This window comes from Benincasa hispida, chromosome 1, assembly GCF_027475165.1.
Source record: "Benincasa hispida cultivar pf3 chromosome 1, pf3_genome.v1.1, whole genome shotgun sequence".
NCBI classification, from domain to species: domain Eukaryota; kingdom Viridiplantae; phylum Streptophyta; class Magnoliopsida; order Cucurbitales; family Cucurbitaceae; genus Benincasa; species Benincasa hispida.
In genome coordinates this window covers 37,339,216-37,356,705 of record NC_143478.1, presented here as the reverse complement: position 1 = coordinate 37,356,705, position 17,490 = coordinate 37,339,216, and the positions used below count along the sequence as shown (strand labels likewise).

Sequence of the window (17,490 nt, the reverse complement as noted above, 5' to 3'; positions counted from 1 at the left end):
TTATGTAAAAGTTTATATTCTTTTAAACATGCCATTCACTAGGCTCCTCAGTTTATGCTTTCCAATGTTTTTGTTCCCCCTTCCCCCAAGTAGCAGGAGAGTTCTAGGATTCTAGGGTTATAGGTTGCTTGATAGAGAAGGTCTGGTCTGCCATCGTCGATAAATATTTGTTAGTCATAGGTTTGTTTGGGTTTGGTCTGTAATTAGATATCTCTGTAGAGGTAGAGTCCCTAATGGTGATGTAGTTAATAGAGTTATGTGGAGATGAGTTAAGTTGAGTTCTACGATAGATTTGTTGATATACAGGTTTACATGTTAAAGCATAAAGCAAAACATGTTTTTAAGATGTTAGTTTAAAAGGCTCAGTTCACATCTTCCTCCCGAGAAAGAGGTGAATCTGAGAAGGGGTGTGACAATAAATATCTTGTATTTCTACAAAATAAATTAATAAGAAAATCATTCTCATTGGAAAATTCTTGAGAGAGAATATTGCTTCTTGTTTTGTTTCACTTTTCATATTACCATTGATTTATTACGTTTTCTAGGGATGACAAAATTTTTCGTGGGGTCGGGTCCCCGCGGGTTCTCGACCCGATCGGAGTGGGAAGTTCTCGGTTTGATCAACTACAAGGATCAAATCAGAAATTTAAATTGGGTCCCCTAACGGAGATGGGGCAGGGATGGGGAAGGGATCCTTGCCTCGTCACCAACCCTGCCCCCGCCCCAAATTTTTTATTTGTTAGTTTATATATATATATATATATATATATATAACCACTAAAACAATAGCAAGTTACTGTTTTAGTTCTTTTCTTTTTCTAATTTAATTTTCCAATATAATAAATAATTTTTACTAAATTTATAATAAAAGTATTCAAATATTTTTTAATTATTAATTTAAACAAATATATGTAATAATAATACTAATTTCTAACATAAAATTTACAAATTCAATGTGAATACTAAATTTAGTTAATTTTAAATAATAAAAATAATAAAACAATAAAATAAAAAGTGTGGATTTTTCCTGCAAGGACCTGAATTCTTAAACCCGACCCCGACCCTAACCCTCTAAAATGGGGAATGGGATGGAGACAGGGATTAAAAATCCCCACAAAGATAAGGATAGAGAGTGCATCCTCGCCCAGCCCGACCCCATTGCCATCCCTAATCTTTTCAATGGGCTAAACATAGTTTTAATTCAATTTTGGTACAAGTGTAACATTCAATGCCATTCATTCAAGTTTCATGAGAGAGACTTTTTTTAACATTAAAAAAAGTATATTTTATTTTAAAAAATATCTCACCACTCCCTCCCTCCCCTCCCAGGTTTGGGATAAAGGATGTTTGAAAGTAAGATGTTTGGAAATAGAATTTTCTGAATCAAAGATGTCTATGTTTGATTGTGCATAAGAAATGCTATCAGAATTTTATAAACATAAATTATGTTTGGATTTAATTTATAAAATTAAACATGAAACTTTTATATAGTATTAATAGATTAGTTAGTTAAACAATAAATATCATTCCATATATTTATAAGAATTAATTCATAAAGAATCAATAATAATTTTAATTATAAATAAAATTGAGTAATTTATAATTAAAATAAAAATTAACTAATTAATATATTTAATGAACACCATATTAATTATAATCTAATACGTAATCGTTCTTATTATTAATTACGTTCAACATTATTAATTTCAATTTCAATTAAATAACATAAGAAAAGATATTTTAATAAACAATATATTATATAAAAAGCGAAAACATGAGACAAAAATGTGATATATTAATAAAGAATACTAAAAAAAATGTTTTATAAAAATGATATGTTAATAATGAATGTTTTAATAAAAAATAATCACAATAAATAATTAACTGATTATAAATTTATAACCAATAATGATTAAATGTTCATAATAAAGATCAAATAAAATACCCTTAATAAATAATTGCTTGATTATAAAAAAGGCAAAAAATAATTGTTGAAAAATGAATTTTAGTAGCTAAATTTAACTAATAATATTTACTATTTAAATATATGTAAGATATTGTTAGCTAATTAATTAATAATTTATATAAAAAGTAATTGCATTCACTTAATAAATTTTGCTATTTTGTGTAAATAGTTTTTCTTATTTTTCTATTTTTGAAAATATCCATTAATTTTGTTAAATTAATATTAATTAATTAATTATATTCAAAATGAAATTATACATAGAATGAAAAACAGATGGAAAGAGAAAATGTGAAAACCCACAGTTTTATAGAAAATTAAACCTTGTCAATGGAAAACGAATATGTTTAGCAATGACTTATTTCCAGGCAAAGGATTGAAAACGGGTAAACAAACATAGATTTTGGATGATTGTACCCATTTCCATGTAGAAAACGTTTCAACCAAATAACCCTTCTTAAGTCATATAGTTTTATATAAATAGACCAACTTTCACGTGTTATTTATTTAAATTTTAGGTAATTGAACAAATAGAGCACAATAAAAGAATTGACGTATAAATTAGGGAGCTTTTCGAACAGTAAAGTGAATTAAAATAAGAAATTTCCAAAAGGAAGGAGATGAAGCAAAGAAGGGCTGCAACTTTAAATTTTAAAAAATATATATATCTTTCATCAAACGATTTATTATTTTATAATGTTTCTTTTGATTAAATATCCAAACAACTATAAATAACATGGTCGCCTCATTGAATACCTTTTTTTTTTTAGATAAACATGCTTGGACTGAAGAGAGGCTTTGGTTGACATGCATCGCCTATTGATTGAGCTCTTAATTTTATGATGGTTTATTTAAGGTAATATTTAGGTATATCTCAATATGCACTTATTTTTATGCATTCTTTTCACTTATTTTTATGCATTCTTTTTTCATCACTTACATAAAAAAAATAATTAAAATACTTCAAAAAAGAAATAAGAAGAATTTGCTACCTGACAAATTTTGATCGAATAATTTAATGAGATGCATGAAGATAGGTACTGGCCGAGATATACCCAAGTCTTTTTCGTATATTTGTTGCAAACATCGAAGATCTATAATTTTACCTTCTTGACTCATAATTTATTGTGACTATTTTATTCTTTTGGCCCCATTCTTATTGAATATAATTGGATTGTGGGATATGATGAAAGTGCTACGAATGTGTTAATCTAATTGAAATATTCTAATGTACCAATTGATCCATGTTACGTATCTTTATCAAAAAGGAATATATATATATATATCATGATGAAAAGAGAATTAAACACATGAATCCACAGTTATTTATTTGTGCTTAGAGTTTAGAAGTACAAAGGCGTTTACATTGCATGGATTTGTGTGGATTCACGTCTTCCTTATTTATATCATCAATAAATGATCCATCGTTGGCTAGGACTTCCATCACGGTGACCCATAACGACCGCTGGTACAAGGGTTGTCGGCACCATAAACACATCCATAACCATGTCGGTATTGGCCGGGTGGTTAATAGTGCTATCTTCAGCGCTAAGCCCCCAACGTTGTTGTGGTTTGTCTTCACATCTGGACACAACTATAAAACGACCCACATCTTGTTCAGAAGTCAAGCAATAGTTTCTATTGACACTGTGTCGTATAGTTCCATCCCCATACAACGCCCATCTTTGCTTCATGTTTTCTCTATTACATCCATCCAATCCCACATGATTCGAATCTTCTGTAGATTGCAGACAAAGATTGTCAAGCCATTTGATGTTGGCCACCATTGGGGTTAAACTTTCCGTGGCTTCCCAGCTCTGCGATGGCACATTTTCATTCGGTTCCAACGTCACATATGCATCTGATTTTCCTGTCAGAACCATCCCTGACTCGACGTGGACCACCGTTCCGTCCTTCTTATGGTTCCATATCTTGTTAGGATTTGACTCCTTACTACAGTCGTTTACTACCACATTATTTAGTACGCCGACGCGGTAATAAGCAACCAAGCAATATTTATCATTCATGGGCCGAATCGTGCCATCTTGGAGGACCGTCCATAACTGCGTCTGTTTCTTCTGAACGTTGCATGGCGATAATCGAGTTGGAAAATAAGAATCTTTTTCATACCATGGAAACATCTCTAAACACAATCCATCTCGACCAACAAGATGTGTGCTTCCAGGGAACCCTCCATATCCATAGTTGGGACGCACTGCCATGACAAGGTGGGTGGTGAGTGAGAAGGCCACAACAATGCTCAACACAATTTCTTTCATCTTGTGATCTCTTTAATTTGACTATATAGCTAGATTTTTGTTTGACAAAGTTGGGCTAAAATGAAGGGGTATATATACACACAACACACAATGCAAGGCCAGTTGCACCATTTCAATGGAGCAGGCATTATCATTGTGAACAAAAAGATTAAAAAAAAAAGGTAGTTGGGAATGATGAATCACAACCCATATTCTTCCAATGAATGGGGTTATTTATGGGATGAGTAGAGATAAATTATCCACATTGGTTTAAAATTTGAGTTTCATTTTGAGTTTATAGTGGTAAACGATGAATTTCATAGTTAAGTTATTCAATGTGGCTATGTTTATTATTATTTTTTGTTAGATAAGTGAGAGGAGTGATTAATATTTTAAATTTGTGTTTTACTTCACTTCATTGTATTACATGAAGAAAGATTTTTCTTCCCAATATGCATGTTTTTCAATTTATATGTATATCTTACAAAGCTATTTCAGAAAATTTATTAAGTATAATGTGCGGTTGAAATTTTGGATGAAAAAAAATGAGATAAAAAAGCAAAACCATAAAGTACACAAATGATTATTTTTCAAAAACACAAGTGGAATGACTCCTCCAAAGGAAATATTTCGAAATTATTATATAGATGAATATTAACAAAAGTTAAGAAAAATCAAAAGACCAAATTGATTATTAAACAAAGTCCATAATGAATGGAGATGAAATTATTGCTTAACAAAGTTGCATCAACGTCGTCATTTACACTTAAATAAACTCCAATTGTTTAGAAGAGAGTGGAATATTGCATAGAATTCCAATACGCAAGTGGAAGGTTTTATGTGAGATAGTTGTTATCCAAACACATGTCTATGAAAATCAGTTTACAAGATATTTGGAATGATGTTTGAAGTCTTTTATATTTAACACTAGTTAATATGTCAAAAGCCAACTTTGGTCCATTAAAATATACATGACTTGGCAAATAAAAGACATGTGGTTTAAATTTTTCCATCCTTATTATATGTGTTAGGAACTACGGAATTCCAGATATCTTTACGATAAGTTTCATGACTTTGTTTTTTGTTTCACCCCCAAAAGGCCTCAAACTATTGGAGATAATTGTCTCCCCATATAAATCCATGATCATCCTCTTGTTTAACCCATATGGGATTTTCCACCCAACAGTACATGAAATCAAAACTATTTAATACGTCTATCTCAACCCAAATTCTTCTTTCATTTAATCTTGTTTAGTATTTTTTTCCTCTACTTTTATTTTAAGAAAAAATTAATGTTTGTACATACTTTTTAGGAAAATTTTCACATATAGAAAAAAAATAAAATAAAAATATTTACAGAAATAAAAAAAATATTGATAGATACTGATAGACTTCTATAATCATTTATCAATGATAGACTTCTATCAGTTTCTATCACTTATGGACTTCTATCAGTCTCTATCAAAGAATATTACAATTTTACTATTTTTTTTTTTTTGTAAATAATTTCACTTATTTTTCTATTTTTGAAAATCTCTCTTCTCTTCTATTTAATTTTAATTAGTAAAATAAATTCAAATGGACTAAGCTTTATACTTAGAAAGGAGTGAGTGAAGGAAGGGGGGAGGGAGGAAAAATTTAAACAATGTAATTGAGAGAAAACATACCAAAGATTGTGCGAATTATTCACATTATTTAGATGGGTTTATAATTTAAATAAATTAAAATTCCTAAAGTTTGATAATCGAAAAATAAATATTAAAAATTAAAAGTTATAAAATTAAACAAAAGAAACTTTAAAACCAATAAATTAAAATGATTGTTTTCAAATATAAGAAAATGAATCAAAATATTTCAAATATAGTAAAATGAACCAAAATAGACACAGATAGTAGTCTATCGTAATCTATCATGATCTACCGTAGATAAATTGTGATATTTTACTATTATTTTTATATATTTTCTACAATTTTGTCATTTAAAAGAATTTTTCAAATTAAAAAGTGTAATTATTGTAAAATCATAATAGTAGAACTAATTATTATTAAAAAAAAAAGTTTAAAAATCTAAAATGAGCAAATATTGCAAATCAGTTTGTTTTCATATAAATATTTATGCATTTTTCTATAAGGATGAAAATTGTGTCTAAATTAGTTTATATATTTTCAATTTTCCCAATGTTTTATCATTTAGAAGGGCCCTTAACTATTATTAGCACATGCTTTATTTTATTTTTTTCAAAGTTTCTTAAAACAAAATTAAACTTTCAAATTGTCATGAAAATAAATGGAATTGACATGTTTAGGCTCTATTTGATGATAATTTTGTTTTTTGTTTTTCGTTTTTGAAAAATAGGCTTATTTCCTCCTCATTTCTTTCAATGATTTGCATATTTGTACAATGATTGAATTCTTAGTCAAGTTCTAAAAATAAAAACAAAATTTTAAAAGCTACTTTTTTAATTTTCAAATTTTTACTTGGTTTTTTAAACCATTGATAAAAAGTAGATAACAAACCAGAAATTTGAATGTAGAAGTATAATCTATAGGTTTAATTTTAGAAAACAAAAACCAGAATCTTAACTAATTACCAAATACGGCCTTAAAATTGAATGGAATAAAAAAATTATAAAACTTTTGAAATCCCAAAATTTTTATATTCTATAATAAATATTATTTAAAAAATATCAAAACTATTTACAGAAATAGTAAAAAAAAAAAAATACTATAGATATCTGTCATCGTCTATCAGTGATAGACTTCTATCAATTTCTATCATTGATAGACACTGATAGACTTCTATCAACCTTTATCAATGATAGGAATTGATAGAAATCGCCTCTATTAGTTTTTATCAAATAAGATTATAATTTTACTATTTTGTGTAAATAATTTTTCATATTTTTTTATTTTTGAAAATATCTCTTCTCTTGTTTTTAATTATAATTAGTAAAAGAAATCCAAATTGAATAAACTTTGTACTTAGAAAGGAATGAGCGAAAGGGGTAGGGAGGAAAAACTTAAACAATATAATTGAGAGAAAACAGACATAACATTGTGTGAATTATTTGCATTATTTAGAGGGGCTTTATAATTTAAATAAATTAAAATTCCTAAAGTTTGATAATCGAAGAATAAATGTTAATAATTAAAATTTATAGAATAAAACAAAAAAAATTATAAATTTATAAACTAATAATAAATCAATAAATTAAACGGATTGTTTTTAAACATAGGAAAATAAACTAAAATATTTTAAATATAATAAAATTTTACTATCTATCATGACACAAATAGATATAGATAGTAGTCTATCCCAATTTATCACGATCTATAGATTGTGATATTTTGCTATTATTTATAAATATTTTCAGCAATTTTGTCATTTTAAATAATTTCTCAAATTAAAAAGTGTAATAATTGTAAAATTATAATAGTAGAAATAACTATTATTAAAAAAAGTTAAAATTAAAAAATGTGCAAATATTTCAAATTAGTTTTGTTTTCATATAAATATTTATTCATTTTTTTATAAGGATGATTAGTTTATATATTTTCAATTTTGTCAATATTTTATCATTTACTCTATCATCAACGGCCTTAATTATTATTAGCACATGCTTTATTTTTTTCAAAGTTTCTTAGAATAAAGTTAAACATTCAAATTATAGTGAAAATAAATAGAATTGACATGTTTGGGCGCTGTAGGGTAATAATTTCGTTTTTTTTTTTTTTTTCATTTCTAAAAATTAAGCTTATTTCCTTTCTATTTCTTTCCATGATTTGCATCTTTGTACAATGGTTGAATTCTTAACCAAATTCAAAAAATAACAACAAAAGTTTAAAAGTTACTTTTTTAGGGGCCATTTGTTAACCATTTGGTTTTTGGTTTTTGTTTTGAAAATTAAGCTCATTTCATCAAAATTTATTACAATAATTTACATCTTTCTTAATTACAATGGTTGAATTCTTAGCCAAATTTCAAAAGCTAAAACAATTTTTTGAAAACAACTTTTTTTAGTTCTCAAAATTTGGCTGAATTTTTTAAACCATTGGTGAAAAGGAAATAACAAGTGAAGAAATTTAGGGGTAAAAGTAGTATGCATAGACATAATTTTCAAAAACAAAATGGTTGCCAAACGAGACCTTAATTTTTAAATATTGGCTTGGTTTTTAAACCAATAATAAAAAATATATAATAAAGAAGAAATTTGGATATAGAAGTAAAGTCTATAGATTTAATTTTAAAAAACAAAAATAAAAAACTTAAATAGTTACCAAATGGGACCTTAAAATCGAAGGAAATGAAAAAAATTATAAAAGTTTTGAAATCCCAAAATTTTTATATTCTATAATTAAATATTATTATAAAAAAGTGTAATTTTAGAATAATTTACGTGTAGAGGTATATGTTTTCATATTCTATTCACTTAATCTCTATGAAAATATTAAAATTGTTATGAAATTAAGGAGCACAATGGGAATACAGATATGAAGAAATATAATATAATAATATTTTTATATAATAATAAATAAAGAAATAAAAACTAAAATTATAAAATAACTAAAATCATAAAATTGGACAATCGGAAATTTTAGTGGAATTTAGTGTGGATTTCTCACAAATGGATATATCATCTTAAGATCTACCAAAAGCCACTATTTATAGGCAAAGTGGCAAGTAAGATGTGAACTTACATGGACACCAAGTATGAATTACTACAAGGCATATGGACAACATGAATGGTGACACATGGCCTTTGGAACACTAAGCAATGGACATCTATCTTTTATTATAATATTCATAATACTCCCCCTTAGATGCCCACATATATATATATATATGAAATATGGCTCGTTAGAAACCTTACTAGGAAAAATCCAATGGGAAAAAACCCTAGTGAAGGAAAAATAGTACATATTTCATATAATACATACTAAAAGAATACAATATATTTACTCCCCTCATGAAAACATCACTTCAGATCTCAAATTCGCTGCATTCCAATGTTATGTACCAAGTTTTCAAAAGTTGCAGTTAGTAATGCCTTTGTAAATAAGTCTGTCAGGTTATCCTTTGAACAAATTTGTTGTACAGTGGTGTCGCCATTTTCTTCAAGATCACGAGTGTAGAAAAGCTTCGGTGAAATATGTTTTGTTGTATCTCCTTTAATATATCCTCCTTTGATTTGGGTTATGCAAGCTGTGTTGTCTTCGTATAATATTGTTGGAATATTTTTATTATAAGACAAGCCACGTGTTTTACGAATGTGTTGAATCATTGACCTTAGCCATGCACATTTTTAACTAGCCTCGTGATTTGCAAGAATTTCAACATGATTTGAGGAAGTGATTATTATAGTCTGTTTCACTGATCGCCATGATATAGCAATTCCTCCATACATGAACAGATAATCTGTTTGAGATCTAGCTTTGTGTGGATCAGATAAATATTCAAAATCTGCATAACCAACTAGATAAAATTTTGAATTATTCGAATCAAACAAACCCATATCTATTGTTCCTAAAAAATAACGAAGTATATGCTTAATTCCGTTCCAATGTCTTTTTGTAGGAGAAGAACTATATCTAGTTAATAAATTTATTGAAAATGCAATATCTGGTCTTGTATTATTAGGAAGATACATAAATGCACCAATTGCACAAAGATATGGTACTTCAGGACCAAGAATTTCTTCATTATCTTCTCGAGGTCGAAATATATCTTTCTTTATATATAATGAACAGACGTCCATTGGAAATTTAATGGATATGTTTTGTCCATATAAAATCATTTCAAAATTTTTCATATATAAGTTGACTGATAAATAAATATTCCATTTGCTAAATGCTTAATTTGCAAATCAAGGAAAAATTTTATTTTTTTCGTAATCTTTCATCTCAAATTCTTTATTAAGATATTCTATTGCCTTTGAAAGCTCTTCAGGAGTTCCAATTATATTCAAGTCATCAACATATACAGTTATAATAGCAAATCCTGATTATGATTTCTTTATAAAAACACACGAATATATTGGATTAATTTGATATCATTCTTTCAATAAATATCCACTCAGGCGATTGTACCACATCCGTCCGGATTGTTTTAATCCATATAGTGATCTCTGTAACTTTATTGAATATCATTTACAGTAATTTGATATATATGTTTTGGGTACTTTAAATCCTTCTGGGATTCTCATATAAATATCATTATCAAGAGATCCATATAAATATGTTGTGACTACATCCATAAAATCCATATCCAAACTTTTGTACATAGTCAAGCCAATTAAATATCTTAATGTAATTGCATCCACCACTAGAGAATACGTCTCCTCAAAATCAATAACAGGTCTTTGTGAAAAAGCTTGTGCAATTAGTCTTGCTTTATATCTTGCGACCTCATTATTTTCATTTATTTTCCTCACAAATACCCATTTGTATCCCACAGGTTTAACACCTTCTAGTGTTCAGACTACAAGTCCAAAACCCCGTCGTTTTAAAAATGAGTTTAATTCTGTCTCGATTACTTCTTTCTACTGAAGCCAAACTTTTCTATTTCGACATTCTTCAACAAATTTTGATTCAGGATCCTCATTTTCAGATATAATATCAAGAACAACATTATACATAAAAATGTTGTCAATAATTACATTAGTTTGATTCCATCTTTTTCCTGTCATGACATAGTTTATTGAAATTTTATTATTATCTTTAGGTATTTCACCTTTCTCATTAGTCATGTCGAAGATTTCTTCATAGGTATATACATCCTCAACCAAGTCTTTTTCGCTATTATTTATTTTTTGTTTTCAAGGATTTTTATCTTTGGAACCTACTGTTCTACCACGCTTCTGGCGTGTTCTAGACTCACTGGTGACAACTTGTCGTGTTAGGATATCAATTTTTTATGGAACATTTGGAGTTGGTATAGATGACTTAGTTACTTTCTTTGCATCTATAAATGCATCTGGTTATTGATTTTCTATATTTTGCAAATGAATTATTTTCTAAACTTCAAGTTCACATTGATCTGTACGGGGATCTAAATGAGACAATAATGATGCATTCCATGTAATTTATTTTTTCAACTTCTTAATTCCTCCTCCTAATGTTGGAAAATTTGTCTCATTAAAATGACAATTAGCAAATCGTGCAGTAAATACATCACCCGTTAGGGGCTCAAGATATTTAATAATTGATAGAGAATCATATCCAACATATATTCCTAACTTCCTTTGAGGACCCATCTTAGTGCGTTGTGGTGGAGCAATTGGAACCTATACTACACATCCAAAAAATCTCAGATGGGAAATATTTGGCTCATGACCATGAGCTAATTATAATGGTAAGTACTTATGATAAGCTACTGGCCTAATGCATACAAGTGACGCAGTATGCAAAATAGAATGTCCCCCTATAGATGAAGGAATCTTAGCTCCCATAAGTAATGGTCTTGCAATTAATTGCAAACGTTTTATAAATGATTCTGCTAAAAAATTTTGTGTATGAACATAATCTGCAGGATGTTCAACACTTATCCCAAATGACATACAATAATTATCAAAAGCTTGTGTTGTAAATTCACTAACATTATCAAGACGAATGGTCTTAACTATATAATTAGGAAATTGTGCTTTTAACTTAATTATTTGAGTAAGTAATCTTGCAAATGCAAGATTTCGACTTGATAATAAGCACATATGTAACTATTTGCTAGATGCATATATTAATACTATAAAATATCTAAATGGTCTACTTGGTGGGTTAATGGGTCCACATATATCACCATGAATTCATTCTAAAAATACAGGTGATTCAGTCCCTACTTTAGCTGATGATGGTCTAATTATAAATTTTTATTGAGAGCATGCATCACATGATAATTTATTAGATTGAAGAATCTTCTGGTTCTTCAATGAGTACTATTTGAATTCTCAATAATTCTCCTCGTCATTATAGATCTTAGCTGACCCAATCGGTCATGCCAAATTGTAAATATGTCGGGATTCATGAACTTCAGGTTCATTGTTGCATATGTTTCGATTACTCATATATGAGTATAATATAATTCAGAAGATAAAGCATGCAACTCTTCCGATATATGTTTTCATTTGAGACAATGGATATGATATATAAATATTCCACATTATTCTTACTATCAGTCAAATATGATAATCATTGCATTGTATATCTTTAGAACTTAGAAGATTTATCTTTGATTGACTAGAGAATAATGCATTGTCAATTGTAAAATTTTGTTCCTCCAGGCAAAATAATATTTGCTTTTCCAAAATATTCGATCAAGTTTGCAGAACCTGATATTGTAATTATTTTTACTTTTAGCATTGTCAATTTGAAAAATTATTTTTTATCTATAAATAGTGTGTATAATTGCACTGTCTGCCAGACATAGATTTTCTTTGTTAATTTTTTAAACACCCAACATATGAAAATGATCCATGTTTTTTCATTAAAAGAAAATAATTCCAATAAGAAAAATAACACTTAAAATATACAAAAGTTACTAAAACAAAACATGAAGATAGATAAAAGAAAACAACAACATTAAGTCTAGATATTCTCAAAGTCAAAAGAAACACTTGATGTGCCACCAACAGTGTCAATCTTCTCTTCAGGAAATTCAACGAAGTCTGCCACATCCAAAATTATCGTGTTAGATGGGTCAAATATTTCATTATCCTGGTATGCAAAATTTGCTTCCACGTTTCTCTTTTCCTTCAGAGAGGCTTGATAGAGGTTAACTAAGTGTTTTGACGTACGACAGGTACGTGACCGATGCCTAGTCATTTCACATCGGAAGCATTTATTTTCAACACTTTTTGAGCTTTTATCTTGTGGAGTTTTTTCCTTTGTGATCATCATTTTATGTGGTTCTTTTGAAATATAAATGATTAGAACGACCACTACGAAAATAATAATTATTTCTTCCTTTGCACGGTCACGAGCGGTTGACCTCGACCACGATTATTATTAAAATTCACAACATTCACTCCAGAGAATGGTGTTGTTCTGGTTGGTCGAGATTCATGATTTTTTATCAATAACTTGTTATTTTGTTCGGCCACAATAAGACATGAAACTAATTAAGAATACTATTTAAAACCTTTCTCTTGATATTGCTGCAGGAGCATATTTGAGACATGAAATGTAGAAAATGTCTTCTCTGACATATCAGCATCAGTAATTTTCTCTCCGCATAACAACAATTTTGAACTGATTTTAAATAATGTGGAGTTGTAATCACTTACTGATTTGAAATCTTGTAGCCTCAAGTGCATCTCTCATAACGAGCTTTAGGAAGAATAACTATTTTTTTTATTATCATACCTCTCTTTCAAAATTTTTCACAAGATGCAGGGATCTTTTGTTGTAAGATACTTAATTTTCAATCCCTCATGGAGATGATGAAGAAGGAAAATCATAGCTTTTGATTTTTCCTGACTAGATGTCATATTTTTTTCTTTAATTGTTTCTCCCAAGTGCATAGCATCTGCGTGGATTTTGGCATCGAGCACCCATGACAAATAATTATTGTCATTAATGTCAAGGGCTGTGAATTTTAAGGTTTGTCATGACAACAGTATCACAAAATATTATATTTATATTAGAAATTTAATATGTACAAAATATGAAATATAAAATTTAATTTATTCATTATAACGAAAAGGGAAAAATTGGCATACCTTTAGGACATACCTTTAGTAAAGAAAACGACAAGATCTCGTGCGGATAACGTATTATGAAATTGAGGAGCATAACGAAGATACGAATATGGAAAAATATAATATAATAATATTTTTATATAATAATAATAAATAAATACAAACTAAAATTATAAAATTGGACAATGAGAAATTTTTTTGGAATTTAGTGTGGATTTCTCACCAATGGATATATCATCTTAAGATCCACCTAAGGCTACTATTTATAGGCTAAGATCCACCAAGTATGAATTACTACAAGACACATGGACAACATGAATAGTGACACATGGCCTTTGAGACACTAGTATATATTTTTTATTCAAATATTCCTAATAAAAATTACATTAATTATTTCCTATCACTCTCTTTGAGAAATCTATGTTAGCTTTTATGCTTTTTAAGGTTTCATTTATAAAAACAAACATAGGTAATTTTTTTTTTTATTTTGACTTATTTTAAAGGATTTGTTTCTCAGAAGGCTTTTTTTTTTTTTTCTATCATTAACTTTTTCATTACTTTTTTCAAAAGAAAATTTAAAAAACATCAAATTATTTTTTATGTAATAAACTTTTCAAACTCGATAAGTTAGTTTACTAACTTGATTTTATATTACAATAAATGAAAATTTATTTCACAAAATTTTGTTGCATTCCAACTTTTAGTTTTTATTCCAACTTTTTTATTTTTAATAATCACTTGAATAAATTATCATGGTATTTATAATTAATAAAAAATTTTGTGAAACATTTGGGGTATATAAATTTTTTACTCAACAAAAGTAATATAAACTTGTAATTTGATTGATAAACTTTTGTTTTTCCAACAAATATTTTATGTAAAATAACACTACACAAACCTATGCAATTTATCTATACACATTCCTTAAGATAGATTTGCCCACTTGCTAGACAAATACTAGTTTCAACTTCGACAAAGTGTAGTTGTAAAGTAAAGTAGCAAAAGCCTAGAATCCATTCATTATAAAGAAGGCCTAAAATTCAAGATCTTGGTTCCCATCTCCCCTAACTCAATTTCTTTTTCTCTTATTTCTCTATGTTCACACCAAAACTAATTTTTTTCCCATATAAAAAGAAATCCTCTATGGTGTTTAAAAAGGGGAAAGATAAAAAAATTGTGTTTTCACAAACGATTCTAAAGCTCTTGTCACAATGGGTATGTGCTCGTCTGATAATTGTTACTTGTGAAGTTCTAACAATTCCTTGCATGTAAGCATGAAAACTATATAGAAGGCTCTTAGCAAAAATGCTATATATGGTTTGCCCTCTATACTTGTAATAATTGGAATTATATGTGAAGATTTTCGGTCGGGAAAACAAACCCACACTCCTCACAAGCAAACAGGTCATTTTGGATCATCGCATGTTCTTGAACTTCTTCATATGGACCTTATGGGTCCAATGCAGTCAGAGAGTTTGGGGGGCAAACGATATGCCTTAGTTGTTGTTGATGACTTCTCCAAATATACTTGGGTCCGTTTTCTGCAAGAAAAATCTGGCACATTTCTTGTATTTCAAGCTCTTTGTCTTCAATTACAGCGTGAAAAGGATTTGAAAATGTGATATGAATTCGAAGTGATTATAGTAGAGTGTTTGAGTCTCAATTTTTCGAGTTCTGCCAATGTGCTTGAATTCATCATGAATTCTCCATCCCTGTAACACCCCAATAGAAAGGAGTTGTGGAAAGGAATAACCGAACTCTTTAGGGGATGGGGGTTGAGAATGTTCCTAACATCCCATCTGACATATCGTCTGACATGAGTTCAGATGCTCCTGTGGAGGAAAACTTGAATGTCCCTGGGTAGATAAAGGGTAGTAACAAACAACTATCTAGTAGGGTTCTTAAAAATCATCATTCTAGTAACATAATTGATAATCTTGATGAAGGGGTGACAACTAGAAGGAAAGATAAAGTAAACTATCTTCAATGATTAGCAATATCTGCTTCACTTCTCCTGTTGAGTCGAAGATTGTCAAAGAAGCTTTTGAAGATGAATGTTGAGTCGATGCAATGGCGGAGGAGTTTGGGCTTGTGAGGAACGACGTATGGACTCTTGTTCCCAAGCTAGAGTCTGTAAATATAATTGAAACAAAGTGGATCTTCAAGAACAAGACAGATGAAAATGGAAATGTGACAAAAAATAAAGCCAGATTAGTAGCTCAAGGATATACTCAATTAGAGGGTGTGGATTTTGATGAAACTTTTGCCCTTATTGCAAGGCTTGAACCAATTAGATTCTTGCTTGGTATTTCCTATATTTTGAAATTTATACTGTACAAAATGGATATAAAGAGTGCCTTCCTAAATTATTATCTAAAAGAGAAAGTGTATGTTGCTACCCTAAAGGAATTGGACGCTTTTTGTCATGGTTTTACTTCTCCAACCGTGTGGCACCATGATTCACCTGTGATCATGGTCAGCCTTAAGGGATGCTCAAGTCAAATTCACTTTTTGCTCGACTCTTTGAAGCTTCATCGGACCTTAGGTGAGGTTATTCCATCCTCAACCGAACTAAACTCATGGGGAACTAAACTTCATTCGGCCATATACGTCGCTCGTGTTGGGATTGGTGTCCTAATTCTCCTGGAGTCTCGTAGTTTGTAATTTATACACATTGTTATGAATAAAATAAGAGCTATTTTATTTGGCATTTACTTTTATCCAATCAACAAAGTTCCATGGTCATTATGTGTAAACTTAAGCATGTATATGATATATACAATTGGATCATGCCTTAAGTGATAACCTAAATAGGTTTGTATTATAAGGATTAAGATGGGATACCTGATTCTAGTGACACTATGGATATGGCCCGCTTTGTAGAGGTTTGCAAGTGTTGTGAACTACTACAGATGGTAGATCCTGACCATTCATGTGGAGACATGCGAGTGGGGGTATCCTATAAAAGAGTTTGTATAAGATCGGACCACGAGATGATTTGTCTCTGTATATAATATCGTTGGTACTAGAAACTTACATCTCACCTAAACGATCGTAGGTGACATAAGATGAAATATTAAAACTATAGGTTATAAATATAGTATGGTAAGTTGTTTATGATATATATTTATAATAATATTAATTATTGGATAATTATCTCTTTTTCTCTAATAACCAATTGAGTGGGAGATTATTGGTAGTTTTATGGTAACTGTGAGATAAAAGAAAAAATGTTTTTTCTAAATTTGGTAAGTAGTTGAAAGTGATTTCCATTCACGGAAAATTACTCACGGTGGCTGTCTAGTAAATTAGATTTGCTAAATGACAGCTGAAGAGAGACTAGACGATCGTGGAGTGTTTCTAGATAGACAATCAGCTGGCCGATTAGCTAAACAATCATATAGCTTTTACTAAACGATCGCAAAGGTTTTGTTAAACGATTGGGCATCATGTATGGATAGACTTTGTCATATCCCACTAGTTCAATCGTTTACATGATTGTTCTCCTCCGGTCTCGTCCTCTAATCATGTCCACACAGAGTCCACACTTCTGGATTCTCACATCGAGAATACCAAGGTAG

General features: G+C 29.3%; 1 protein-coding gene across 1 annotated transcript; it reads right to left on the bottom strand.

Annotated features, from left to right (window-relative positions):
- Window positions 1-3,265: 3,265 nt before the first annotated feature.
- Window positions 3,266-4,337, bottom strand: LOC150038420 (nigrin b-like). Its single transcript, XM_090317264.1, has one exon. It carries the CDS (start codon window positions 4,240-4,242, stop codon window positions 3,373-3,375), a length of 870 nt encoding a protein of 289 aa, XP_090173390.1. The 5' UTR covers window positions 4,243-4,337; the 3' UTR covers window positions 3,266-3,372.
- Window positions 4,338-17,490: the final 13,153 nt, after the last annotated feature.

Bases quoted from the DNA above. Each gene is read 5' to 3' on its own strand.
- LOC150038420 (XM_090317264.1), bottom strand. From the start codon at position 4,242: ATGAAAGAAATTGTGTTGAGCATTGTTGTGGCCTTCTCACTCACCACC.